The sequence below is a fragment of the Pinus tabuliformis genome, chromosome Q (genome assembly GCF_031772625.1).
Source record: "Pinus tabuliformis cultivar Carrire ecotype Pingquan chromosome Q, CPIR1, whole genome shotgun sequence".
NCBI classification, from domain to species: Eukaryota; Viridiplantae; Streptophyta; class Pinopsida; order Pinales; family Pinaceae; genus Pinus; species Pinus tabuliformis.
This window is the reverse complement of record NC_142296.1, coordinates 730463175-730490842: the sequence shown is the minus strand read 5'-3', so window position 1 is coordinate 730490842 and position 27668 is coordinate 730463175. Positions and strand designations below refer to the sequence as shown.

The following is a 27668-nucleotide window of genomic DNA, read 5'->3' as shown; positions in this document are numbered from 1 at the left end:
ATCTCATATTGAGTTTCAATATGGAAAGCCTCAAGATACTGTTCCAAAACTGTCTTGTTAGGAGGCTTGTAATCCTGAGTCATATCTTTTAAAAGTTTATTGAATCTTTGGTTAAACTCTTCCATTGTTTCATTCTCTCTTTTCTTAATAGTGTTGAATTCTTTGACCAAATATTTTCCTTCTCTCCTATCCCCATATTTATCTCTGAATGAATCAAGGAGGGTCCTTAAAGAATCAAAGGCATTGTCAGCTTTGTCATGAAACCAATCGAGAGCATCATCTTCTAAGGATAGAACAAACAACTTCATTTTGACATCTTCATGGTTGTATGCGGTAGTATGAGCAAATATTTGGATGAAACTGTTGAATTTCTTTATGTGTGCTTCGACATTGATGGCATTATTTCCTTGGAATATTGGCAGCCTGCTCATGGTAGATTCATTTGGTAAGTCATGCGGGTACCCTTGGATGTTGGTGAAGTTGCAAGGCCTGTAAAAGTCACCCATGATGTCTTGATTCAGAGGATTGATGAAAAGCAAATGGAGATCAGGGAGGGCTTCTTGTCCGAGAAAATTTAGTTGCTCTCTAGAATGTAATTTGTTTAACCAAGCTCTTAGAACCTTTTCAGGATCAGGAGCGGGGTTAGCCAAGCTATCGAGATTCCTTCTAGAGTAAGCTCTTATGAATGGTTGAATAAGTAGAGTCGCCACCCAAACAGGAAACCAACCTAAATGTCTAGGTGCTAATGGTGTGAATGAACAAGATGAGAAGATTAGTGAGAGAACAAAAGATAAGGTGATGAGAAGATGAAGAATGATGCAAGAAGGGTGCCAAAAAGTGTGGCGTTGGTGGGATTAATGGAAAGATGGAAGATGATTAGAATATTATGAGAAATTATCGTAAACCCTGACAATAAGAAACTTGTCCCCAACAACGGCGCCAAAAAATGTTGTCGCTCAGATTGTACACGCACCGCGACAATTGCTCAAGGCAGGGGCTGTCACTTTGATCCCCGCCCACTTCGTTCTAGCTGTCTCCCAACAACAGGCTATGGGGGGTAGTCCCTATGGAAATGAGGTGGAGGAAAACAAGTTGGGAACCAACTTGTTCGGGAGACACAATTGAGTGGCCTAGCTACTTGGTAGAATTTAGCAAGATTAAGGATTTGATTATATTTAATATTTAGATCAGTGATTGATGGAGTCAAAACTTCTTTCTTATTAGAAATTATAGCCAAGTAACTGGATGGACAACTGCCGCTTATATGATGAACTAACCTATATGAAGATGCAACTCCTAAGAACTAGATGTGATGCAAGGATCTTGGTTAATTTTAGATTAAATGCCTAATCTAAGTTGAACCTTTCCCTTAACTGTTTTGAGAAAAAATCTTCATAGTAGGTTGTTAGATGGAAGCCAACAGGAAGCAGGCAATGGCCTGATTAACGATACCTCTTCCTGTGTTCCAACCACCCAGTGCCTCCAGTGCTGCAGAGATTGTGGCTCTGATGACTGTAAGGTCACTTTGTTAACCACTAAGAAGGGTTGAATCCCTGAAGCTAGATGAGAGAGGGCTGCCCTAAGAGTCTATCAACCAAGCTAATGTTTGGACTATGGAGGTAAGTTCTTAAGTGCAAAACTAAGACTAAAATGCTTATGAAATGATTATGAGTGAAGTCACTTGAGTTAAGATTGTTTAAGTGTTTAAGTACTTAAATTATGATTACTCTTTATGACAATACTACTTAACAACAATTAGAAGACAATCTTAAAACAAGACAAATGCTTAAGGATACAAGTGCTAATAAGAAATGAATCCACAAGATACTTCAACCAATGATATAAGTAAAAGAACTTAGAGCACCTATCCACAAGATGCCAATAACAATTATTCAAGATGTTCTTATGCCAATATCACAATGCCAATTAGATGTTAAGTGCTCAAAATTAATATTTAGGAAAGTTATGATTAGAGTGCTTTTAGTGAGTGAACTTATTAGATGTGAATATTGAACTTTATAGCATATAAACTCACAAGGAAAACACAATGTTAGCCACCTCCACAATATCAATGCTAGGAATAAGAAACAATAGAATGTACTAATATGAAAGCACTTATGCAATTTGTGTTCCAACGATCTCTTAATAAACAACAAGTGAATGATATGACAACTGTAAGAGACTTATAACAAGGAAATCACTTCAAACCCAAGAGATGGCAACCCTAAAGCAACTAGATTTGATCACTAAAATGCCCAACAACTTGCCAAAGTGAAACAGTGCAATTTATAGAATTAGATAAGATTTGATGTATCTTGTTGCAGCAGTAAATAAATCAACAAATCAGTGAGTTAGTGATGCTACAACAAGTGCCAAATTTGCCTAAAACTAGAAAAAATTTACCAAAACTAAAAAATTTAGGTTTTTGAGCCTTCTTAGGTATGTTATTCAAAAAATTTCAGATCTGATATACTTGGTTATGCAGTAAATTCAAGCAATCAAAAATTCAGATCTAGGCTAGATGATGAATGCTCAAGTGGCCAAATTTTAGGAAAATTCAAAATTTGCAATTTTAGAGTATTTTGACCAACTTAATGTGATTTTAGGGCCTATGTATCACTGTTAAAATGATGAAATTATAACAGTGAGAAAACAATGAGAAAACTAGGGTTTAGAGAGCAAACCCTAGGCCCAAGGCCTTGAAGATCCCTTGGTCCAAATTTGTTGAAACTTTAGGATGAGCTTGCCACTTGAAAATCAAAATTTTTGAGGCCAAAAACCTGCAAAACCACCAAGTATTCAGTCCAGAAAATTCAAAGATGGATTTAGGGCAAACTAGGGCTAAAGAGGGCCAATGCTAGGCCCAGTAGGGCTAGCGTTGAGGGAAAAAGGGGCTAGGAGGCCAAAGAGAGGGCAGAGGAGGAATGAAGAGACCAAGGAAGAGCAATGCTGGAGGGAGTTTGCCCTAAAGGACTTGACACAGGGGCCTAGAGGGCAATTTAGGGCCTTAAAGGGTCACGACTAGCCCAAAGGGCAGCTGTTTGGGGCAAAGGAGGCCTTTTATGCCTGTGGCTAGGCCTTCTAAGGGCTAAAGACGCTAACACAGGGCCTCGAAGGTGAGGCCCGAGGCCCCTAGAGGGTACAACTTGCCGTAAAAAGGGCTGGAAGTCTGATGCAGGCCAAGAGGAGGAGGACACTGGCCCTAGGAGGGCTAAATCCGAGCCCGGGAGGTCTTAAACTTGAAAACCCGACTTCAATATTTTTTTATTTGCTTCAGATCTGAATTTTGCTACAAATTTTCCAATGGATGGCTCTGCAAAAATTCTAGGGACTAGATATTACCCTCAAGGGTTCAGATCTAACTATGTTCTAGCTTTTTCTCTTGATTTCACTTGCAAAAAATGGAGATAAAATACCCAAAACCCCAAATATATATAAAATCTCAAAACCCCAAAACCCAATTAGCAAAAATAATTTACAAATTTAAATTACAAATCTATTTACAAAAATTTACAAATATACAAGGCTTTTAAAATAAATTTTGAGAATTTTTTTTATGGAGCTTTTTTCTTTGATAAATGGCTAAAAACACTTTAAAAACCAATGCACACTATAGCCTTAGCAAAGTTTAAATCAACCACATAAATATTTGGGATCCAAACAAAGTCGATTCATGCCCACAGTTTGTGAACTTGGAGACCAAGGACTGGGGTACCTGCAAACACTATGTATATATCTCAAGAAAATATGTTAATCATATGGCGAATCAAATCATCTAAGATTAGCCCAAAACTATCAATAGAATGACTTTATCCCCATCTAATGAAAAACAAATTTTATCATTTACCAACGCAACATAAAAATGCCCGTACCAAAAATCAACGAACACTGAACACCTTGAACTGCACCCCAAAGTCTTTATTATGATAGAAATAAAAGTTCCCAGCAGGACAATAGTGTTACATCAATGCTTCAACAACAATTTCTTAGCCAGAAATCAGATGGCTAGAGACTCAAATGACTCTCTAATTTATAGATAAATCCTCCAAGTGGAAAAATAATGGCTAGTTTGCTTGATCCTTGTCAAAATAATCTCGGCTGTCGAAAAATACTTGATCATCTTTTAATCTTAGTCGTTGAATTTTTATTTTTGAGGAATTTTCGAATTTATCATTTAATTCCATTTTTATTAGCTCAAAATTAATTATTTTGAGCTAATTTTTTAAAAAATTTGACTTTGACTTAACCACCAAGGTCCAAGTGTCCAATTTTTCTTGAAATATCCAATATTCCCTTGATGGAGGACCTCTAAAATTTATTTCTTTTGATACCCACGAATTTTCGAGTTGAATAACTTAATTTTCCTAAGACATTTTAATTTGGCTCTAATTAATTTTCTGTCTTAAGATTTAATTATTTTTGTCAGAAAATTTAGTTAATTGACACTTGAGGGGATTAATTATTTTTTCCACCCTCTAATATTTTAGCGATGGTGTCTAAGTATGAGGGACCACACACGAAAATATTTTTTACAATTCAATCCTCAAAGGGGAATACCCATTCTGCTTAGACTCTCAAATTACATACCCAATCTGCAACACAATATGGTCTAGTAGACTAAGTGATTTGTAATAAAACAATTTAGTCAACTAGCTTAAATTATTCCCAAATCACTTTTACGTAAGACTCGACTAGAACGCTAGGACTCACCTAAGACTTTGACGAAGAATTCCACCTTAGCTTTGGAGTGAGGTTGGAGGGAAAAACTTTGCCGACCATCCGTGTTTAGTGTGAAAATTTCTGAATCTACACATCATAAATCCTACTGCAATCATTGGTTTATCATCTCCTTCTTTTTATTATATTCAACAAGTTATTTAATTTATAAACAGTGACAAAAGACACTATTGCAGACTACATGGACGTACAAATCATAAACTGAAAATATATGAGACAAACACATAAGGGACACCATTATTTTTGGACAACACGTCCCAGGAAAAACCCAATGCGGAAAAACCGGTGCAGCATATAGAGGGTTTGTATTATTAAGCAAACAAAATCTGAGTACAATAAGTTGCCTCTCACACCGGCTAACCTTTCAGAGAAATCTTGACAACAAGAAATACATACGAGGGTTTACCTCGTTCTCCAAGTCACAACTGATCCACTGAGTGACCTGACTCGGCAAGCACTGTGAAAATCCCAGTGCAATCTCTGCTTGGGCCAGCGTCTTGCCTCTGGGAGACTGCGTCACTCCTTCTGCTAGATCGATTTGCTGGAGGAAGACTGCTGTTCAGCCCTCCCGGCTCAGAACCTCACTTCTCTGGAAAAATCTCGGACTTCTGACGATTATTCTGCACTGCCACTGCAAGAGACCCTCTTGCCCTGCGTTAGCTCTACGTGAGCCCCTTCCTGGGCCATGTAGGCCTCTGCGCTGCCTCTGCGATGCTTCTGCTGCTTGGTACTCTTTGGCTCGGAACTCCTTTTCGATCCAAATCTCTGCTTCCGCCCCTCACTGCAACTCAGATCACCTATTTGATTTTCTCAGCAAACCTCGCCCTAGAAAAATCGAACTGACTGATCACTTGGTGTATCTTCAACTAACCCTCAAGCCTCCTCTTATACTTTTCCTGTTGATGAATCAACGACCGAGATTAAGTCCCTAATCAACGGCTAAGATTAAAACAGACTTGATCCTCGTCTCTTAGAAGCTTCTCACCCATATTTTATTAATACCCATTAATATTTTTATTTTCCTAAGTTTAGACTTAGGAACCCCATTAAAAATATTAATTATTTTAATAACTCACAATTCGGGTGGAATTTCTCCAAACAATTTTTGGGTCTTGGAGATCTTATGTATTCTAGCCCCTCCACAAAATTTCGGAGCTAGAGCACATCCTATGCTACCCCAAAATCAACACTCCCTATTAGCGAGGAATGTGCTCTAGCAATACTTCAACTAGAAGCATCACACTAATCCACGACATCGGTCCTCTGTGTTGTTGATGTTTGGCTTGCTGTCCTTCAGCCACTGCACTGCTACACCCTGTACTGCTGCCCATGACACTGCCATTGCCACTACTGCATCTGTGCTACAACTCCCTCTCAAAAATGTTGCATCATGCTGCCCATAACATTGCCACTGCTAACTGCTGCATTGCAACTCATTTGCTAAGAAGTAAGCAAATGAAAAGCCACCCAAAAAGATGACATGCTGGTCAGTCTGGATGCCTTGTGATGCTGAAGCTACCTCTGCTGCTAATCTGTGCTGACCCTATGCTGCTACTGCGCTGCTTCAGATTTGGCACTCTAGCTCTGCCACTATTGCTCCATCATCCCTTGTACCAACTGACTCTCATCATTCTGCTACTGTCATTAAGGGCTCCCGTATCTGTATGTGATCCAAGAGTTTGGGCACCTTAAGGATCTTGCCCTTGGTGTAGTCCTCCTGACTACAACTCGATGTTGCCCCACCTCTTCTCTAGGGGTGCATGGGCACTCATGGCACAATCCTCGTCATCATCCTCCTTGTCAGCTTTCGCTGGAGTAGCCTTCGAGTCAAACTTCTCTTCCTTGCCCTTCTTCCGAGGGCACTGAGTGGCGAAATGTCCCAGTTCCTCACACTTGAAGCATCTGACTTTGGTTATATCTTTCTTTTCCCTCTTCTGTTGCCCTGGCTGTCCCGTTGATGCGAGATATGCATCCCCCTCTTCGTCCTTCTTGACTCTGGCTCCTTTGCCGCTACTTCCTGCCTTGGTTAACCGCCTGATCTCTTCTTGTCAAAGAGTTGCCTACATCTCCTCCCAACTGGGGAGAGAAGCCCTGCCCAAGATGCTCTGGACAAAGGTATCCTATTCTTCAGTGATTGCATTCAGAGCAGTCCTGACCATGAAATCAAGATCTGGTGTAGGACCCACGGAAGTCAGCTGGTCTTGAATCCCTTGTAACCTGAGAAGGAAGGGATCGATTTCTTCTTCCTTTTGCATCTGATACTATCTCAGCTGGTTCTCAAGCAACATCTTCCATTGGACGGAAGTTCCCTCATATAAGGTGGTCAAGGCCTCCCACATTTCCCTTGTTGTTTCCTTTTCAGCAATATGTGGGATCACATGATCCTTGACCTCGTCCAGGATCATGCACTTCGCCTTCGCTTGAGCCTCCTCGTATTTCTTGAGAGGATCAACATCGACTGATACAACCACCACTTTCAAGGCATAATCCTTGATGCGATTCTTGTCCAAGACTGCCAGGATCCTGGCCTTCCAGATGACAAAGTTGGATGCTCCATCCAATCTGTCCTGATCCCTCAATCCATTGACTGCCATCTCTGCTCAAACAAGTGTAGAACAGGTTCTCTTCTCCCTCTCTTACTATTGCCCTAGCAAGACTCGGATCTGGATTTCTTTGGCGCTAGAAATCCTCTAAGGAACAAGTTCTTTCTAGACTCCCTCTGAGTCCTGATTTCCTTCACAGAAATCCTCCCGCCAAATGTTGAATCACTCCTCTCCAATCCTCCTTTGCTGTTGCTCAGCAACCTAGATCTAGATTTCTTTGGCAAGAAATCTGCTAAGGTAGTGACTCCCTCTACCTCGGCTTTGTCTCCTTAAACACTGTTCTGCACCAACAGCAACAACGTCCCACTAGCACCACAGATCGAATTTGCACTGCTTCTCCTGCCTCGACAACTGACTGACCTGAGCCTCTCAGGCTCTGCGCTGGCCTAGAGAGCTGACGCAATCACTGCGTGAGCTCCTCTCGGGTATTGTGTCACCCTCCACTGGCTCAGAATGTTGACGCAGGCACTGCGTGAGCCTCTGCATCACTCCTTCGGCTATTCCTCTGGCTCGGAAACAATGCTGTCACTTGGGACAACTACTTCTTTGCAGTAGTTTTGCTAGATCTCTCGGTTGATGGCTTCAGTGTCCTATGATTTGCAATGCTTTGCTACCATGTGAAAATTTCTGAATGTACATATCATAAATCCTACTACAATCACTGGTTTATCATCTCCTACTTGTTATTACATTCAACAAGTTAATTTAATTTATAAACAGTGACTAAAAACACTACTGCAGACTACACTGACATACAGATCATAAACTGAAAATATATGAGACAAACACACAAGGGACACCGTTATTTTTGGACAACACGTCCCTGGAAAAACCCAATGCGCTAAAACTGGTGCAACATATCGAGGGTTTGTATTATTAAGCAAGCAGAATTTGAGTACTCAGCAGCAAGAAATACATACGAGGGTTTACCTCGTTCTCCAAGTCACAAATGATCCACTAAGTGGCCTGACTTCGACAAGCACTGCGAAAATCCCAGTGCAATCTCTACTTGGGCCAACATCTTGCCTCTGGGAGATTGCGTCACTCCTTCTGCTGGATTGATTTGCTAGAGAAAGACTGCTGTTCAGCCCTCTAGGTTCAGAATTTCGCTTCTCCGGCAAAATCTCAGACTTCTGACGATTATCCTGCACTGCCACTGCAAGAGATCCTCTTGGCCTGTGTCAGCTCTGCGTGAGCCCCTTCCTGGGTTGCGTAGGTCTCTGCGCTGCCTCTTTGATGCTACTGATGCCTCTCTGCCTAGTACTCTTTGGCTCAGAACTCCTTTCCTATCCAAATCTCTGCTTTTGCCCCTCTCACTGCAACTCAGATAACCTATTTGATTTTCTCAGCAAACCTAGCCCCAGAAAAATCGAACTGACTGATCACTTGGTGTGTCTCCAACTTGATTTTCTCAGCAAACCTCTTATACTTTTCCTGTTGATGAATCAACGGCCGAGATTAAGTCCCTAATTAACGGCTAAGATTAAAAAAGACTTGATCCACGTCTCTTAGAAGCTTCTAACCCATATTTTATTAATACCCATTAATATTTTTATTTTCCTAAGCTTAGACTTAGGAACCCCATTAAAAATATTAATTATTTTAATAACTCACAATCTGGGTGGAATTTCTTCAAACGATTTTTGGGTCTTGGAGATCTTATGTATTCTAACCCCTCCACAAAATTTCGGAGCTAGAGCACATCCGATGCTACCCGAAAATCAACATTAAGAAACACAAATGAATTAGTAAGACGAAAAACCTCTTAGGATGAAACTCTTGCCAAAATAATAAGCTTACCTAGGTTGTTACATACATTCACGACCTTACTAGTATCATTTACATTACATAACTTGCTAAATGGGTTTACAATGACACATAAACTGCTGATAGATGATCCGATCCTGTTGAAAAAGTTGGTACTTCTGCTTCCTTGGAATTTTGACAAAAACTGTGCAACACTACCATGATAGTTATACTTTACAACAAAAAAATTGAAACATAAACTTGAAAAGAATTAGGTGAGGAAGACTATGTCAATCACAGTAGAGATCTTTTACTTCCTCCTTCTTGGATTTCTTTTTTTAGCTTCTTCCACTTCTTTAGTGATATGGGTTTTTTCCCTTCCTCTTTTGTTGTTGTCCTTCTTGAGCTTTGGACAATCTCTCTTGTAGTGCCTATATTCATGATAACCATAACGTTGAACATTCGACATGTTCTTCTTTTTTCTGAGGACCAAGCTTCCCAAACTTCCCTTTTCTTCTAGCCATGGCAACAAATGCTTGAGCTTGCTCGCTTGATCCTACATCGATTTTTTCCTTCAGCCTGGTTTCTTCGATTTTGCACAATGACCATAGTTCATTGAATGGAGTAGCTTCCTTCTTCCCATAAATGCTTGATGTGAAGTTACCCCATTCCTTTGGTAGTGCATTGAGCACTATGGTAGTCATTTCCTTGTTAGACATTATTTCTCCTAGCTCTTGGAGTTGGTCTCTTATTTCTAACACCCTCATAAAGTATGAGGCTATTCCTTCTTCTTTTGATATCTTCATCTTGTAGAGCTTGAACTTCTTCTTTCAACGGTTCGACAATTAAACCCTTAACATGACCAACGACTTCATTTTCTATGAGGATCAAATCTATCTTCTTCTTCCATGCAAGAAAGTTTGACGACCCAACCAATTTGTTGCTCTCCTTGCAATATGAAGTCATTTTGACATATTCAAATATAGATAAAAAAATACTTACTTGTTCAGTGACGATACTCCTAGATGATGAAATCTTCAACTTGATGCCTTCTTGATTTTGATGATGATGTAGATAATAGAAGATGTCTTCTTGGTGAAGATGTCTTTCTTCAAAAGTGATCCTTGGCTCAAAGGGAGATCACATTGATTCCTTGATGATGATGACAACACTTTTTCCTGCTTTTCTTCCTTCAAGACAATGCTAGTTAAACTTGTTTCACAACCTCAAATTTCGGCCCTTCTTCAGAATTTTGGCTTGATGTAGTAGTTCTGCAATTTCGACCTTTTCTGCAATAACCCTAGTTCACACGTGTGGCTAGAAGATGGACAAATTTGCCTCCTTTTTACTTTGCTTGACTTGACTTCTTTTTCTTGTTATTTCGACTTGCAAAGGAGACCTTTCTTGGCACATAACTTGATCCTTGATGGTGGCTGCAATTCGATACTTGCTGTGCATAAGGATGTCTTAATACTTCACATGTGTGGAGAATATAGCCCGGAAAAATAGACCCAAAATTGCTTCGCTCTTCCTTCCTCGTGATAATGATTGTAGAATGTGAGTTTCCCAAGAACGCTTCAAGTGTGGAACCCTTCTTTGGATGAGCTAGGGTTTTGAGGTCTTCTTTGACACTCTTAATTATTCCCTTTCAATATGATGAGAGTTTTAGTCCTTCTTGATGATTGATGCTCTTGATGTTTTGAAGATGATCTCTTTATAGGACCCTAGAGTATCCTTCTTCTTGTTACCCTTTCTTGCTGTAGTCACCTTAGCTCTGATACCATGTCGAGAAATCTAAGGGGAAACAAGTGTAGGTGATTTATCTTACTTTGATAACTGCTTGTGATGTATTTTTACTTTACCTGACTAAATTTTTCTTTCCTTTATTATTATTAGTGTTCTCTATCATTAAACAATTGCCAAATCATAAAGAACAATGAGACAATAGGACACAAGTTCTAGGCGATCAACCAGGGCCAAAACCTCTCCAATTGAGAGGAAAACCCACCAGAATCCTTCTCTTCTTATAAAACTTTAATTGATGAATTCCAAGACCTATGACCCTTGACCAAGGCCCTCCAAGACCAAGTCATCCTTCCTTCTTGATGAACTTTCCTTACACAACTTCCAACAACAAACTTTGACCTTTCAACAACTTCTCCAACAACTTCGATCCCAACAACAATTTTTGCAACTTCGACCTAGCAGCTTCAACAATTTCAACCTAACAGCGTCATAGCTTTGACCTTGATGCAACTTCAACAATTTTGACCTAGCAACGTCACAACTTCGATCTAGAGGCAACTTCATAGCTTCTATCTTGCAACTTCACAGTTTCGACCTTGCAGCTTCACAACTTTGACCTTGTAGCTTCAGAATTTCGTTTAGCCCAAAAACTGTAGAAACCCTAACAAGAGAGAGAGAGAGAGAGAGGCCCAAAAACTTCGATCTTGATCTTCTTCTTCTTCTTCGTCCTTTTCCAACTTTTATCTTGAGGAGATCGAACTTGCTTGAGTGAGTGTGTAAATGAGGTCGAATTCCTTCTTATTTATAGGCTTGTGAGGGGTACGAATTGCTATCTTGAGGCTGACTTGTCCCTTCATGTAGGCCGACTTGATCTTTGTTCCATGACGAGGTCTTGGAGGGTGTTTTGACTCTATTTTGACTCAATAATATTTTCTTTACAATATGTAACATGTCCAAATGGGTCTTCAATACATGACAATGAGTCAATTGACTTTATGACAAATCTAGAAGCACTCAATGGGTGCTTGACTTGAAAATAAATTTCTCTTGGGCATGAAACCCATGCCTCAAGAACACATAATAAATTTATTTTTCTCATTTCATTAAATACATAAAATCACGATTACATATGCCATTATGAAGACCAAACCTAGTTACATATTTCATCAGACGGCCCCCCCTGTTTCCCGAAATTTCCCTACAATTTTGGGTTTGCTTATATACGTCTCCCTTGTGTGTATCCCCGCTCCTGCATTTCTCAGTGCTGAAAACTCGGTGGAACATTGTTTAAAACATCGGCCACAATCAAATCAGTTCTCAAATAATATTGATCAAATTACGAGGAAGGAAAACAAAATTTGTTGGAAACTACTAAGAATGAAAACACCTAGTTCATAAATGAATTATCATACCTAAAAGATAAGAAACTTGTAACATTATACTAATATCTTGATTCTTATTTCTTCAATTCCATAGAGAATATAGAGAAGAAAATACACAGTTATATAAGTGTTCCTTCTATTGACATGTAACAAGTTTGAGAGGTTTAATAGTTTTAATTATAACCAAAAATAATTTTATTTATTTACCCATAGCATATTCAGAATTGATAACCACAATAGTATAAAGAATTAACTAAGGTAGAAATAGAACTTATTTGAATACAACAAGGATTATTAGCAAAACCAACTGACAGTGATTTCTGACCAACTGTAGGTAGTTCTGATATAGAACTCCACCCCCTAGCCAGGGTATGATACCACTAAGGCGAAGTAGGATTCTAAATTTAGTGTACAAGAAGTTCAACTAAGGTAACTTCCACTGCCAAGGTTTGCAAAGGATAGAGTAGCTATAGGCACCCACATTACCTACCTCTCACAACACATGAGGACTTCTTTCTCTGCTTCTTAGTCCCTTAGTGTCTTTTCATCTTGTGCTTTTTAGGGAAAACATAGAAAGGTCTAGGTAATGTCAAAAAAATTCTTGCAGATTTTCCTGGTTTCCTAGCTCTTCCAATAGGTATCCACACCTATTTTCATGGCTGGTCTAATCTATATGGTCCTAGCACTTTGATTTTTGCTCTTCTCTTCTATAAACTTATTTTCCCCCTCTTTTCCAACTTGTTTCCTCCTATTCATTTTTTTCATGTCTCCCCCCCAACAAGAAGTTCTCCCACTACTTTGTTACAAGTATGTAAGGGAGACATCTTGCTAAAGTATAGGAGTGATGGCTTAACTCTAGGAATTAGTTTTCACCACTACTCATTGCTTTATTAAGGTAAAGATGATAAGGCAGGATAGATAAAAGAATAATAAAGAAATCCCTTAGACCCCCTTACCTTTCCCCACTTGTGGTATCGTAGCCCCTATAAGCGCTCATGATTTGTTGGTCTTGGTCATCATCATATTATTAACTAAAAAAGTAAAATATTTACTATGTTTATAATACCGCGGTATATCTATTTCATGATGATCAGTATAACAAAGAATACAAATATCTATGCATAGTTTAAAACAAATTTAATTACAAATTTTTCTAAAGAGATAAATTGGGATGTTACAATTTTGCTTAGGTTTACTCTTCAATAAATCACCTTGTGCCTCCACTCTATAGCCTTAACAATCTATCTTTAGGGAAGCCCCCCTTAAGTTGGAGAAGAGCCAACCAAAAGTGAGAGGAAGAACAATTATGGTAATAGTAGATAGTCTTTTTGAGTTGTACAAGACTGGCTCCTTGATGCTTGCTTTGTAGATAGTCACAACTGATTTGTCTTTAGGTCTAGGAACAATTTCCCAAACATCATTCTTCATTATAGATTGGTATTCTTCTAACATTGCATTCTTCCATTCTTGATGTTCGACTGTCTTTTCATAAGTGGTAGGTTCTGCTTCAATAAGTTTAGTCATGTAAGTTGCATATCTTGAATATCTCTTAGGCTTCTTGCTTTCTTTGAATGTTCCTTTAGCTATTGTATGACCTTCGGCTTTTTGTAGAGTTGATCTTAACCAAGCTGGTCTTTTTCGAGTTTCTGGAATGATGACTGGCTGTATGGGTTCACTTGGTCCTTCTGGTTCTTCTTGATGATTGGTTATAGGTTCTAGAGGATTGTCTTGCCTTGAATTCTCTTCATTGGTAAAGATGGGATCTTCTTTTTCATTGGAGTCAATAAGAATATCCTTGGTCTTTTTGTATGCAATGCTCTTATTGAATGTAACATCCCTGCTTACTTCAATACGACGTTCTTCCTTGATATAGACTCTATATGTTTTGGATGAGGTGCTATATCCAACAAAGATACCTTTCATATCTGCTGGGTCCAACTTCTTCCTTTTATCCTTGGGAATGTGAATGTAAACAGAACATCCAAATATTCTAAGGTGATCAACATTCGACAACTAATATATTGGAAACTAATATATTCATTGTGATGGATCGTGGCAACTAATATATTAATGTGATGGATCCTGAAGACATTTTTCTAAATTCGACTTCTTTCCTGTAAATACTTCTTCTAGACTCATGTCATCAAGAATTTTGTGATGACTTCTATTTTGTATGTAGACTGCTATCACAGAAGCTTCTCCCCATAAGAACTTAGGAAGGTCTTGGTCATGTAGCATAGCTCTAACACATTTTTCAATGGATTGGTTCTTCCTTTCAGCCACACCATTTTGTTGATGATTGTAGAGAACTATTAGCTCCCTCTTAATTCCTGCTTCTTTGCAAAAGACCACAAGTCCTTTAGAAGTATATTCTCCACCATTATCTGATCTTAGAGTTTTGATCTTCCTTTTTGTCATCTTTTCCACTTCTGCTTTGAACTCTTGGAATTTGTTGAATACTGCATTTTTAGACTTTAAGAGGTATATCCAAGTCTTTCTGGAGTGATCATCAATAAATTTTACATAACATTGATGACCACCAAGTGACTTCTCTGCCATGGGTCCACAAACATTGGAGTGTATGAGATCCAAAATTTCCTTGGATCTTGTGTCTGTTGAGAATTCAATAGGGCAATGAATATGTTAATTCTCTTAACTTGATAACTGTTTGTGTTACCTTTTTACTTATAGCTTTGTTCATTATTAATACATCAAACAACTACAAAAAACAGTAAGAACAGTGACATAATATATACGCTGCAAGCTAGGGCGAAAACCCCTCCTCTTGAGGGGAAAACCCGTAAATCTCTTCTTTATCTTTCAGATTTTTCAATTGATGAATACCATGACATAGACTTAGACGAATACCCTCCAAGATCAAGTCTACCACGACCTCCAACTGTAAGCTATTCGACCTCCCAGTAGATCCAAAAATTCTGCTCCCCAACAACTGCTGCAATTGCTGCTGCTCCTCTATGAGACTTTGATCTCCCTCTAATAGCCTTCTTCTTGACTTTGCTTACCTTAACTCGAGTCTTACGGCTAGTAGGATGCCCTAAGATACCTTCGCTTGCCTTCCCTTCTCTTCTCCTACAAAATCGAACCCCAGAAGATCCAATGCAGAAAAACCATAACTTTGACCTTCCCAGAAGAATCGATAAGGCCCAAAAACTTTGACTTCTCCGACTTCCTCTTCTTTGCACTTCCTTCTTGAATTCTTCTTCTTCTGCTTCTTCACACAAGAGATGAGCGAGTGATCCAAATGGAGGACGAGTTCCTCTTATATATAGGATTCTTCAAGGTTGGACATGGCTTTTCATTTAGGCTGACTTGACAGTTCATTAGGTCGGGTTGATCTTGGAGGTATTTTGGCACTTTAAAGACAAAATAATTTTTTCTTTACACTTTACGATGTGCCCATAGGGTCTTTAATATATGAAAATGACTCTTATACCTAGGACAAACCCTAGAAGCACTCAATGGGTGCTTGACCTATAAAATAAAAGAACTTGAGCATGAAACCCATGCTCCAATAATAATAATAATAATAATTTCTTTTTCATTTTATATTTACAAGAATACATTTCATACTTATGAAGACCGAACCTAGTTACACATTTTTCAACACTCCCTCTTAACTAGGGAGGTATTCATAAGAGGTACATGGTCATTCTCAATCTGAAGAGATCTCATAAGAAGAGTCAGATTGGTAACCCATCTGTCTAGCATCATATTAACCAACATTGTCACATAGCAAGGCCTTGACTAACAACTCTATCTCTCCACAAGATCAGAGCACAATGCTGGCGAGACCAATGATATATATAGACACCATCATCATTGTCTCCCAAGGTACATACCCCACCCAGGTGTTCATAGAGTATGACCTCCCATTGGACTATTCTTATCTTGGGTAGCTAATCCTCAAAGAATATCAGTCCACAACTACTCTTGTCTTGAATGCCCTACCACATTCTCAAAGAGTATCGAATGCCAGATGGTTACCCAATCCTCCATTCTTTCTTCCCAAGTGAAGACAAGAATGTAGTGTCTATCTCTCCCTCTCAATTAGGGAGGACAAATCCACCAAACTAAGCTTGTTCGTTAAGTATACAAGCTTCTTGTTCGGGAGTGATTTCGTCAATATGTTAGCTACCTGCTCATCAGTGGAGATATATTGTAGCTGCAACACACCATTTTGTACTAGCTCTCAAATATAGTGAGACTTGTTGCTGATATGCTTTGTCTTTCCATGAAACACTAGATCCTCAGACAAACGAATGCAACTGGTGTTATCACAAAGTATCACTGTAGGGTTCATCGTCCTTCAAATAAGTCGGATAACAGTTTCCTTAACCAGATTGCTTCTCTGCTTACTTCACATGCTGCAACATATTCAACCTCAATACTACTCAAAGCAACGGTGTCTTGCTTTCTGCTCATCCATGAGACCATGGAGGATCCTGAGACATCCTCTCGTAGTGCTTCTTCCATCGTGTTCACTGCCTCCCTAGTCGGAATCTGTATACCCAATCAATTGGACATCATTCCTTTTATCATATTTCAGATAGTAGTTAATGGTTCCTCGCAGATATCTCAGAATATGCTTTGCTGCTATCCAATGATCATGCTTCGGCTCCACTTGGAATTGACTGAGTACATTTATTGCAAGTCGAGTATTCACCAAGTACATCAATGAGCCAATAAGTTGTCTAGACCTCGAAGGATTCACAGGGCTTGATTCGTAACTACCCAGTCTTTTCAAGTTTGTGATCATCGGTGTGGTCATAGGTTTACAATCCATCATGTCGAACTTCTTTAGAATCTCGATCACATACTTTCCTCGACCCAAATAAACTTCATTCAGTCCTTGCCAGACTTCTAGTCCCAAATAGTAATGCATCGACCCAAGGTCCTTCATGTCAAATTCTGCTGCCAGTTGCTTCTTACATTCTACAATTCGACCTTCTATATTTGTCAAGAGAAGATCATTTACATACAAAAGAACAATTATAGGTTCATTGTTTACAACCTCAATATAAAGGTTTGAGTCAGTAGAACTTTTTGTGAACCCTATTCTCTGTAGGTATGCATCCATTCTAGCATACCATGCCCTTGGTGCTTGCTTGAGGCCATATAATGCTTTCTTCAATCTGCAAACATATGCCTTCCTATCTTTGACTTCAAATCCCAAGTGCTGTTCTATATATACTTCCTCATCTATAGTGCCATTTGGAAACACAGTCTTGACATCCATTTGGTGGATGTTCCATCCCATCGATGCTGCCAAAGGGACTAATGATCGAATCGTTGTATATCTTGCTGTTGGAGAAAATGTTTCTTCATGGTCGATGCCTTCAAGTTGAGAGTACCCTCTAGCCACAAATCTTGCTTTATACTTATCTATACTTCCATCCGTTGCATGCTTGATCTTATAGAGCCACTTGGAAGTAACTGCAAATTTGTCTTCGAGCCTAGGTACGATCTTCCAGACTCCATTCTTCATTATAGATTGATACTCTTCATTCATGGCATCCTTCCATTCTCGATGTTCTACAACCTCTTCAAAGGTGGATGGTTTTGCTTCTATTAATTTTGTTATGTATGCAGCATACCATAATACTTCTTGGGTCTCTTACTTTCTCTAAATGATCCTTGTGCTGCCCCATGACTTTCTGCATAAAGTAGTGTGGATTTCAACCAATTAGGTATTTTCCTTGTTTTGGGAATGACCACAGGTTGAATAGGTTCACTTGGCCCTTCTTCTTCATGGTGCGATCTTTCTCCTTCCTTGTCAACTTCTTCCTCAAACATTGGAAGTTCTTCTTCATCAGAATCTATGTAAAGTTCTTTTGACTTCTTGAATGCTATACTCTCATCAAATATGATATCTCAACTAACTTCAATGTGATGTCCATCTCTCATATAGATTCTATAGGCCTTTGATGAGTTACTATACCCAACAAAAGTCCCCTTCATACCAAAAGGATCCAACTTCTTTCTTTTGTCCTTTGGTATATGAATATACACAGGACACCCAAAGATTCAGAGATGATCTACAAATGGCTTCTTTCCAGTGAACACTTCTTCCAGAGTCTTGTTGTCTAGAGATCTGTGAGGACATCGATTTTGAATGTAGACCACTGTCTTGGTTGCCTCTCCCCACAGAAACTTAGGTAGATCTTGATCGTGTAACATTGCTTTTACACTTTCTTCAATGGATCTGTTCTTTCTTTCTGTGACTCCATTTTGTTCAGGATTGTATGGGATTATCAACCCCCTCTTAATCCAAGATTCCCTACAGAGTGTTATAATCTCTTTAGATGTATATTCTCCTCCATGATCAAATCTTAGTATCTTGATTCTTCTTTCTGTAAGGTTCTCCTTTTCAACTTTGAATTCTTGAAATTTTGTAAATACTTCATCCTTGGTTTTCATTAAGTAAACCGCAGTTTTTCTTGAATGAAGATCATCTATGAAAGTGACATAGTATAGATGGCCTCCAAGTGATTTTGGAGTCATAGGGCCAAATACATCAGAGTGAATAAGATCCAAGATTTCTTTCGATTGCGAAGCACTGCTTCCAAATGGTCTCTTGGTATTCTCACCAAATGCACATCCCTTGCAGACACCTTCATGATCTTCCTTTAGATTCGGGATTCCATCTACTATGGAATTTAAAGTTGGAAGAATTTTGAAATGTAGATGACCAAACCTTCGATGCCAAAGTTCACATGGATTAATCTCAGTGTGAACTAGGGCTTGGTTTATAGGAGATATTAATCTTTAAAGCCTTCCTTTTCAGATACTAATAACTTTATCTTGATCTATGCTTGAGTCCTTTCCCCAAACAACTACCTTTCCATCAATGAAGGCTACTCTATCTCCTTTATCTTCTAAACTTGAAATAGAAAGTGAATTTTTGTGCAAACCTAGAACAAACAAAATGTTGTTGAGGTGGATGTTGCTTCCATTCTTGAGTTTTATGGAAGTTGATCCAATGCCCTTTACATGATAGCTTTTGTTGTCTCCAAGTTCCATAGAGTAAGCGGATTTTCCTTTTGATAAGGTCTTCAATTGGTTGGAGTGACCAGTCCTCTGCCTTGATGCATCACTATCAATTACCTAGATGTCTTCGTCATGGAATGTACCAGAGAGGGTCGAAAAGAGACCTTCATCCCTTTCATTGATTGATGCCTTCTTTGAAGAGAATAAGAGACTCCGTGCTTCCTTGATACCTTTCTTGAGATGGCTTGCAATCTTCTTGATGAACTTCTTCATTGTAGATGAGATCATTATGATGCCCTTAGAGAACCAAAGCTCTGAAACCATGTTGAGAATTCAATAGGGCAATGAATATGTTCATTCTCTTAACTTGATAATTGTTTGTGTTACCTTTTTACTTATTAGCTTTGTTCGTTATTAATACATCAAACAACTACTAAAAACAGTAAGAACAATGACACAGTATATAGGCTGCAAGCCAGGGCCAAAACCCCTCCTCTTGAGGGGAAAACCCGTAAATCTCTTCTTTATCTTTCAGATCTTTAAATTAACGAATACCATGACCTAGATCAAGTCTACCACGTTCTCCAACGACAATATCTTCGACTTCCCAGTAGATCCGAAAATTCTGCTTCCCAGCAACTGCTGCTGCTCCTCTAGGATGTGAAAATTCCTACACTCTGAAGGAACCCCTACTGCAACAAATCTGAATCTACTTCACCCTCTTTTTTTTTTAAATTACATTCATCAAGTTATTGTTTTGAATACTGAAGCAAATTACTTTTGCAGTCTACACTAATTAAATATTTGATCTCATGAAACAAAAAACAGAGCAAAGAACAAGATACATAGGACACACTATTTTTGGACACAATAGTCCCCGGAAAAACCCAATGCGGGAAAACCGGTGCAACAACTCTGAGGGTTTTATTATTATGCAGGAGAAATATATGAATACAAATCTAGGATGCTCATTTAGCAATCCTTTACAGAGAAAATACTGGCGGAAAATCTGAGTGAGTTTTGCTTCACTTCACTCGACAGAATTTCGACTAATTCGACATAAGATTGGCTAACCTCGGCTATTTCTGCGTTGGCTCTGCGTTAGCCCTACGTCACCTTCTCTACCCTCTGCATCAGCTATCTCGGCTGTTCCGGCAGTTCCGGTTGTTCCTGACAGTTCCGATAGTTCTGGATTCTGCGTGACAGGCAGCTTTTATGCGTCAGCTCTCCTGGCTACTGCGCTGCCACTCTGCAAACTCTTTCCGCCTCTTTGTTCTGTATTTTTCGAAAAATCCTTCTCCCTAATTCTCTCTTCCCCTCAGCTGCAAGATCTCCCTAATCGATTTTCCTCCTGAGAACTTCTCACCTTAGAAAATCGATTTCCTCAATCTCTCTGTGTGTGTTTTCAAATGAACCCCAAACCTTCATTTTATACTTTTCCTGTTGAGTCTTCAACGGCCAAGATTAAGTCTCTAATCAACGGCTAAGATTAAAACATGACTTGATCCGCCTTCTAGATCATTCTCACCCATATTTTGATTAATACCCATTAATATTTTAATTTCCCTAAGTTTAGACTTAGGAACCCCATTAAAAATATTAATTATTTTAATAAAATACAATCCGGGTGGAATTTCACCAAACGATTTCTGGGTTCTTTAGAACTCATGTGCCTTAGCCTCTCCACCAATTTTCAAGGCTAGAGCACTTCCGATGCTATCAAAAACTAACACTCCCTCTTAGCGAGGAAAGTGCTCTAGCAACAATGTCCACCTGCATGTTGCTTTGTTTCTGAAGCACCACCTTTCTGCACTGTTGCTACCACCAACATTGTGTTGCTGCTGCCACTGTACTGCTGCCCATGACACTGCCACTGTTGCATCTGTACTACAACTCCCTCTCAAATGCTGCATCTGCTATGCTGCTAGCACTGCCACTACTAACACTGCATCCATACTGCAACTCAGTTGCTGAGAGAAGCAACTAAAAAACATCCAAAATTAGCTGAACTTGACTGTGTTCAGCATAATACAATGAATGTTGGAATTTGACTGTTGCTGATTTTGATCCTTTGAATCTTCTGTGCTACTGCTGATTCCTGCACTGCTGCCAACCTTGCTCTGCGCTGATCAGTATTTTTGGTCCCCAACTACTGCATCTGTCCTCCAACCACTCCACTGCATCATCTGACACTAATTCCATCTCGCTACTGCTGAATCTTGGGTTCTCGTAACAAGGAATTGATCCAAGAGGTGGACTCCTCAAGGATCCTGGCCACATGTAGTCCTTCGATTACAACTCAATATCGCCCCATCTCCCTCCTGGAGATGCGTGGGCACTCATGGCAAACTCGTCCTCGTCAATCTTCGCTGCAGCCTTAGGATCATGTTTCTCATCCTTGTCATTTTTCTTCAAAGGACACTGGGATGCATAGTGGCCCATCTCACCACAACTGAAACATTTCACCTTCGAAATGTTCTTCTTTCGCTTCGGCTTCTGTTGTCCCTTCGATACTAGAGCTGCATTCTCCTCCTCCTCCTTTGTCTTTGTGCCACTCCCACTGCGGTCACTGAGGTTGACCTTCACTAGGTCCCTCCTTAACTCCTCTTGTTGAAGAGCCGCCCACATCTCCTCCCATGAAAGTAGTTTTTCTCTGCCCAATATGCTTTGGACGAAAAATTGCCATTCATCCGAGACTCCATTCAGGGCTATCCTCACCATCGCGGTTGGCTAAGGAGTGGACCCCACTGCAGCAAGCTGGTCTCTAGTGTCCTGAAGACGCTGAAGATAGAGATTCACCCCTTCTCCTTTCTGCATCAAAGTTCGCTGCAACTTCTGCTCTAAGTACATTTTCCGCTGTTCGGAAGAGCCTTCATACAGAGATGACAAGGCTTCCCATGTCTCCTGGGCTATATCCTTGCCTTGCAAGTGTGAGACCACATGATCTCGAACTCCATCGAGAATGAGCCTCTTTGCCTTCCCCTGCTCGACCTTGTACTTCTTCTTTTGATCGTTGTCAGCAGGAACAACTACAACACTATTGACGTAGGCCTCGAGATCATATTCCTCCATAATAGCTAAGATTCTGGTCTTCCATATGACATAGTTGGAAGCACCTTCCAACCTATCTTGATCTCTAAGCCCATGCGATGCCATCTCACCCAACTGTCGAACTGACTCCTCTAGTCACTGCTTAGCATTGCTTAGCTCCTTAGCAAGTGAGAAATTCGAACTTTCTGGCAGAAAGTTCTCTGAGGAGAAAATTCCCCTTCTACGTGTCTTCGTTCTTTTCCAGCGGAATTTTGCCCTGACAGAAACTGCGCCCTTCAAGCACTGTGTCGAGGCTCTGCGTCACTCCCTCTGCCTTTGCAAACTCACAAACTGGAAATCATACCTCTCTCTCATCTCACTCAGAGAGAGATTTCCTCGGATCTGCTTCCCAGCAAGGATTGCACAATCCCTTTAAGGGGATTCAAATTGCTGCTAAGTGCAACTTTCGACCTCACTGCTCAGCACTTGATCTGCTCTTTCTGTTTCAAAATCAATCCTCTAATACCATGTAAAAATTCCTACACTCTGAAGGAACCCCTACTACAGCAAACCTGAATCTACTTCACCTACTTGATTTTTAAATTACATTCATCAAGTTATTCTTTTGATTACTGAAGCAAATTACTTCTGCATCCTACACTAATTAAATATTTGATCTTATGAAACAGAAAACAGAGCAAAGAACAAGATACATAGGACACACTTATTTTTGGACACAATAGTCTCTGGCAGAACCCAATGCGGGAAAACTGGTGCAGCAGCTCTGAGTGTTTTATTATTATGCAGGAGAAATATCTGAATACAAATCTAGGATGCTCATCTAACAATCCTCTACAGAGAAAAGAATGGCGGAAAATCAGAGTGAGTTTTACCTCACTTCACCCAACATAATTCTGGCTAATTCGACACAAGACTGGCTAACCACAGCTATTTCTCCGTTGGCTCTGGGTCAGCCTTGCGTCACCTTCTCTACCCTCTGCGTCAACTATCCCAGCTGTTCCGGCAGTTCCCGTTAGTTCCAGCTGTTCCCGACAGTTTCGGCAGTTCTGGATTTTGCGTGACAAGTAGCTTTTCTGCGTCAACTCTCCCGACTACTGTGCTGCCTCTCTGTAAGCTCTCTCCGCCTCTTTGTTCTGTATTTTCCAGAAAGTCCTCCCAGATTCTCTCTTCCCCTCAACTGCAAGATCTTCCTAATCGATTTTCCTCCTGAGAACTTCTCACTTCAGAAAATTGATTTCCTCAATCTCTTTGTGTGTGTTTTCAAATGAACCCCAAGCCTCCATTTTATACTTTTCCTGTTAAGTCTTCAACGATCGAGATTAAGTCTCTTATCAACGGCTAAGATTAAAACATGACTTGATCCGCCTTCTAGATCATTCTCACCCATATTTTGATTAATACCCATTAATATTTTAATTTTCCTAAGTTTAGACTTAGGAACCCCATTAAAAATATTAATTATTTTAATAAAATACAATCCAGGTGGAATTTCACCAAACGGTTCCTGGGTTCTTTAGAACTCATGTTCCTTAGCCTCTCCACCAATTTTCAAGGCTAGAGCACTTCCGATGCTACCAAAAACTAACATAGGAGACTTCGATCTCCCTCTAATAGCCTTCTTCTTGACTTCGCTTGCCTTGAATTGAGTCCTAGGGCTAGTAGGATGCCCTAAGAGACCTTTGCTTGCCTTCCCTTCTCTTCTCCTTCAAAATCGATCCCTAGAAGATCCAACGCAGAAAAACCCTAACTTCGACCTTCCCAGAAGAATAGATAAGGCCTAGAAACGTTGACTTCTTCGACTTCCTCTTCTTTGCACTTCCTTGACTTCTTCTTCTTCTGCTTCTTCGCATAAGAGATGAGTGAGTGAGTGATCCAAATGGAGGACGAGTTCCTCTTATATATAGGCTTCTTCAAAGTTGGACGTGGCTCTTCATTTAGGCCGACTTGACTGCTTGGAGATGAACTTGATGATGCAACCTTTAATAGATTCAAGGAGAGTCCAAAGAGTCTTGAGACCTTCCTTCATGCATCTTGCCATTGAAGAGGGAGAGAGAATAGCTGCTTCAAGGATGTCTTTAAACAAGAGTGGCAACAAGATGTGATCTTTAAACTTTGTTCCTTCACCTTAGCTCTGATTCCATGTTGAGAAACCAAAAGCAAGTAGATAATGATGATTTCTCTTAACTTGATAATTACTTGTGAATATTTGTTGGCTTCTTATTAATATTATGTTCTCTTCATCAAGCAATTACCAAAAACATAAAGATCACAAAGAGACAAAGAACACCAGAAATTAGGCTCCAAGCTAGGGCAAAACCCCACAAAGGGGAAAACCCAAACAATCATCTTCTTATAGAATCAGACCTCCACAAAGACCCAAGTCAACACTCCTTCAAATCTCCTTCAACCAAGTCAAAGTCAGTGAAAGTCAACGTTGGTAAAATCTTGCCAAATCTGGTCAAAATACAGAATTTTGGACCTGCAATTCAGATCTGCAACTTCAGACCTGAAATTTTATAGAGTTGCCCCAGTTCCTTCGCATGTGTGAACAAAAACAGACCAAGAATCACCGAATTCTTTCTCTTTTTACTTGTGTTCTCTCTCCTTTGACTTCGCTATGCTTCTTCTTGTATTTGGCACCAAAAATGATGTGTGTGATGATTGGATGAATGAGGTCGAAGTGTCTTCTATTTATAGTTGTCCATGAGGTCGAATAGATGCCTCTTCTAGGCTGACTTGTCTAGGCAAGGTTGACTTGGTTTTTTGGGTGAAAAACTGACTTTTGACTCAAATAAAATAATTTTTCTTTTTCTTACAAAGAGTCCGAGTAGGACTTTGACTCAAATACATCTTTGACTCGTAATATTTTTTCTTTTGACTTAATAAACCCTATAAGCATGAAAAACATGCTTTGACTAGAATAAAAATAAAAATAATTGATGTAATAAATGAATATAATAAGTACAACAATGATACATTTGTATTACATTATTAAGATTGACACTAGTTACATTCTCAACACATCTCACTACCCTTCTCCACTTCTGTGAGCTTGGAGAGTCATTTGGGATCCCTAGATTTGAGTTTCTTTTTATAAAGGTCCTTGAGGGTAATTTGTTGTATTTGGGCTTACTCATCCTCATATGAGGGATTCACTGATTTACTTTCTTATTTGCCAATGGCAAAGAACCACACAACTTACTTTGCATGACATTCTATTTTCTTGATGCCACTTAAACAAGGGGTGAGCTATCCTTGGTTTAGGTAGAGCTTTGCTTTTTGCTTTATGTCACTATAGGTCACAATAGCTAGGAGAGGGTGGTTTTGCTTAAAAGGGGCAAAATACTTCTTGTTAACCACCTTGGTCCATTGATCTTTCCTTTTAGACTGGATCATTTATGACAGTTCTACCTATAAGTGCTCAACAGCCTTTGAGCCCACCAATCGACATTTTTTGGTTTAATGCTCGAAGCTTTTGTTTTGGACGCTAGCTGGGAAGGTTGACATGGCCACTGTTTGGGTGACCATACATTTCACACTAGAATGTCAGTGAATTCTTTCAGGATTGTGACAAGTTGGTGTCTATAAAAATCACATGGTTGGGAAGCTTGGGATAGGAGGAAATCTTTTCAGGGGTATGTGGCAGATGAACTTCCCTATAGGAGCCACTAGGTGATCCATAAACTGTCGAAAACAACCAAAGGGATGCTGGGAGACTTGACTTGCACATGACAGTGGATTTTGGTTGATTCTTCAGTAGGAAATTGTTCTTCCTATCAGGAGAAATTGAAAACCACCAAGTGTTTGTGGCACATCAATGGTCTGTATCTAAGGACCCTTGAGCAGTGCGTCTCTTTAACAAATTAAGTTTTGAGGGTCCCTAGTTGCATAACACGAAACCAGCCAGTTTGGTGAAGAAAGGCCGGTTCAGTATCGAACCAGCCTTTTCTGGTTCAGGGCAACCAGTCAGACCTGTCAGTTCCACCAGGTCCTGTCCAGTTTTGATAACACTGCTCCCTAATGACCACCTTTGGGGTGATTCTCTTGAGGATATACCTAACTGGGAAAACTTGATACGACCTACTAGCACTTGTTGCATTTTCATTATTGGTAATATAAAAATAGGTAACCTTGAAAACCAAGGAACTCAGTTGGATTCAGATTTACCATTTCATGGAAGATCTTGAGTTCAAACTCGTGTGCACTCTTTTATGCCATCTCCTCCCCTGCTACCTGAAGTACCCATTAAATGATCTCAAGGGGCCCTTTTAAAGATTGAATTTGCACATGTAATTCAGCTCTCAAAAATCTGTGTGGAGTGAGGTGAATCCCTGTGCGGAGCAGGCTTGTCATATTTCTACATTCAAGTCTTTTAGATTTCCTATTAAGCTCTCTCCATGGTTCTCATTGATGGCCTGTCCATGAACTTCCTTTTCTTTTTAGGCGCTTCCTTAAAACATTGGAAGCATTCTGAGTAGTTTGAATGAGTCAGGCCTGAGGCATGACAAGTGGCCCACTTTATGGATATGATGGTTTTTGAAGGGAGAATCACTAATCACAAGCACTTTCCTTCAGCTAAGATGCTGCGACAGGGGTTTACTATTACATCAAAATTAATCAGGACTTGTGCTTGGCCCCAACTGCTAATTCATTCCTTTGGGGGAATTGAGCCTTTGTGGGTGGCCTAAAATGTTATCATCTTCATTGCTGAACCACAACTCCATTGGCTTGAACTTTCCTTTTCACAAAGCAAGTTTTTAGTTCTTCTATAAAGCATCATTTCTTTTATGTTTGTGCATTTGAATTTATGTGCGGAGAAAACCAGTTCAGTTTGTTTCCATTTCCTTTCACAGTGTTCATGTATGATGCCTCTCTGAAGGACAATGAATTATATTCAAATACTCTTCGTCTTATCCAATTGTAAAGGGTCCAAAACGCTGATTAACTATTTGCAGAACTAACTTAAGGTAGAAATTTTTGTAGCAATTTTGGGGCTAGTAGAGATGGGGTATATGAAATACCAGTGTGCTGAATTCATGTTTGGTTGTACTGGTTGTTGTTTCAATGTCAATGTTAAAAGGGAGCAAACAGTATGCATTCTCTTTGTAATTGAAATGTCAACGGTAAAAGGGGGCAAACAGTATTCATTCTTTTTGTAATTGAAATGTTTAATTGTTTGAGTTTAATTGAAATGCAACTGAAGCCATGACTGCGGTGCAGGAGCACTGGAACTTTGCGAGTTTCTTGATTCAAGACAAATAAGGTAAGTGTGATACTTTTTGTCATTAATTTATTTATGGTTAAGCTATTAGAAAACTAATGTACTTACAAGGAAGCAAATTTAATACAGCAACCTGCATAGCTGACGGTAATTGAGTTAAACCTTTAGCTGGAA

General features: G+C 39.6%; 1 protein-coding gene across 1 annotated transcript in view; it reads left to right on the top strand.

The window, feature by feature from the left end:
- The window catches only part of LOC149221604 (Haloacid dehalogenase-like hydrolase (HAD) superfamily protein), a 204672-nt gene that overhangs the window by 54161 nt on the left and 122843 nt on the right, over nt 1-27668 (top strand). The window contains 1 exon segment of the mRNA XM_089385152.1: nt 27494-27536. Coding sequence (XP_089241278.1) covers nt 27494-27536 — 43 coding nt within the window.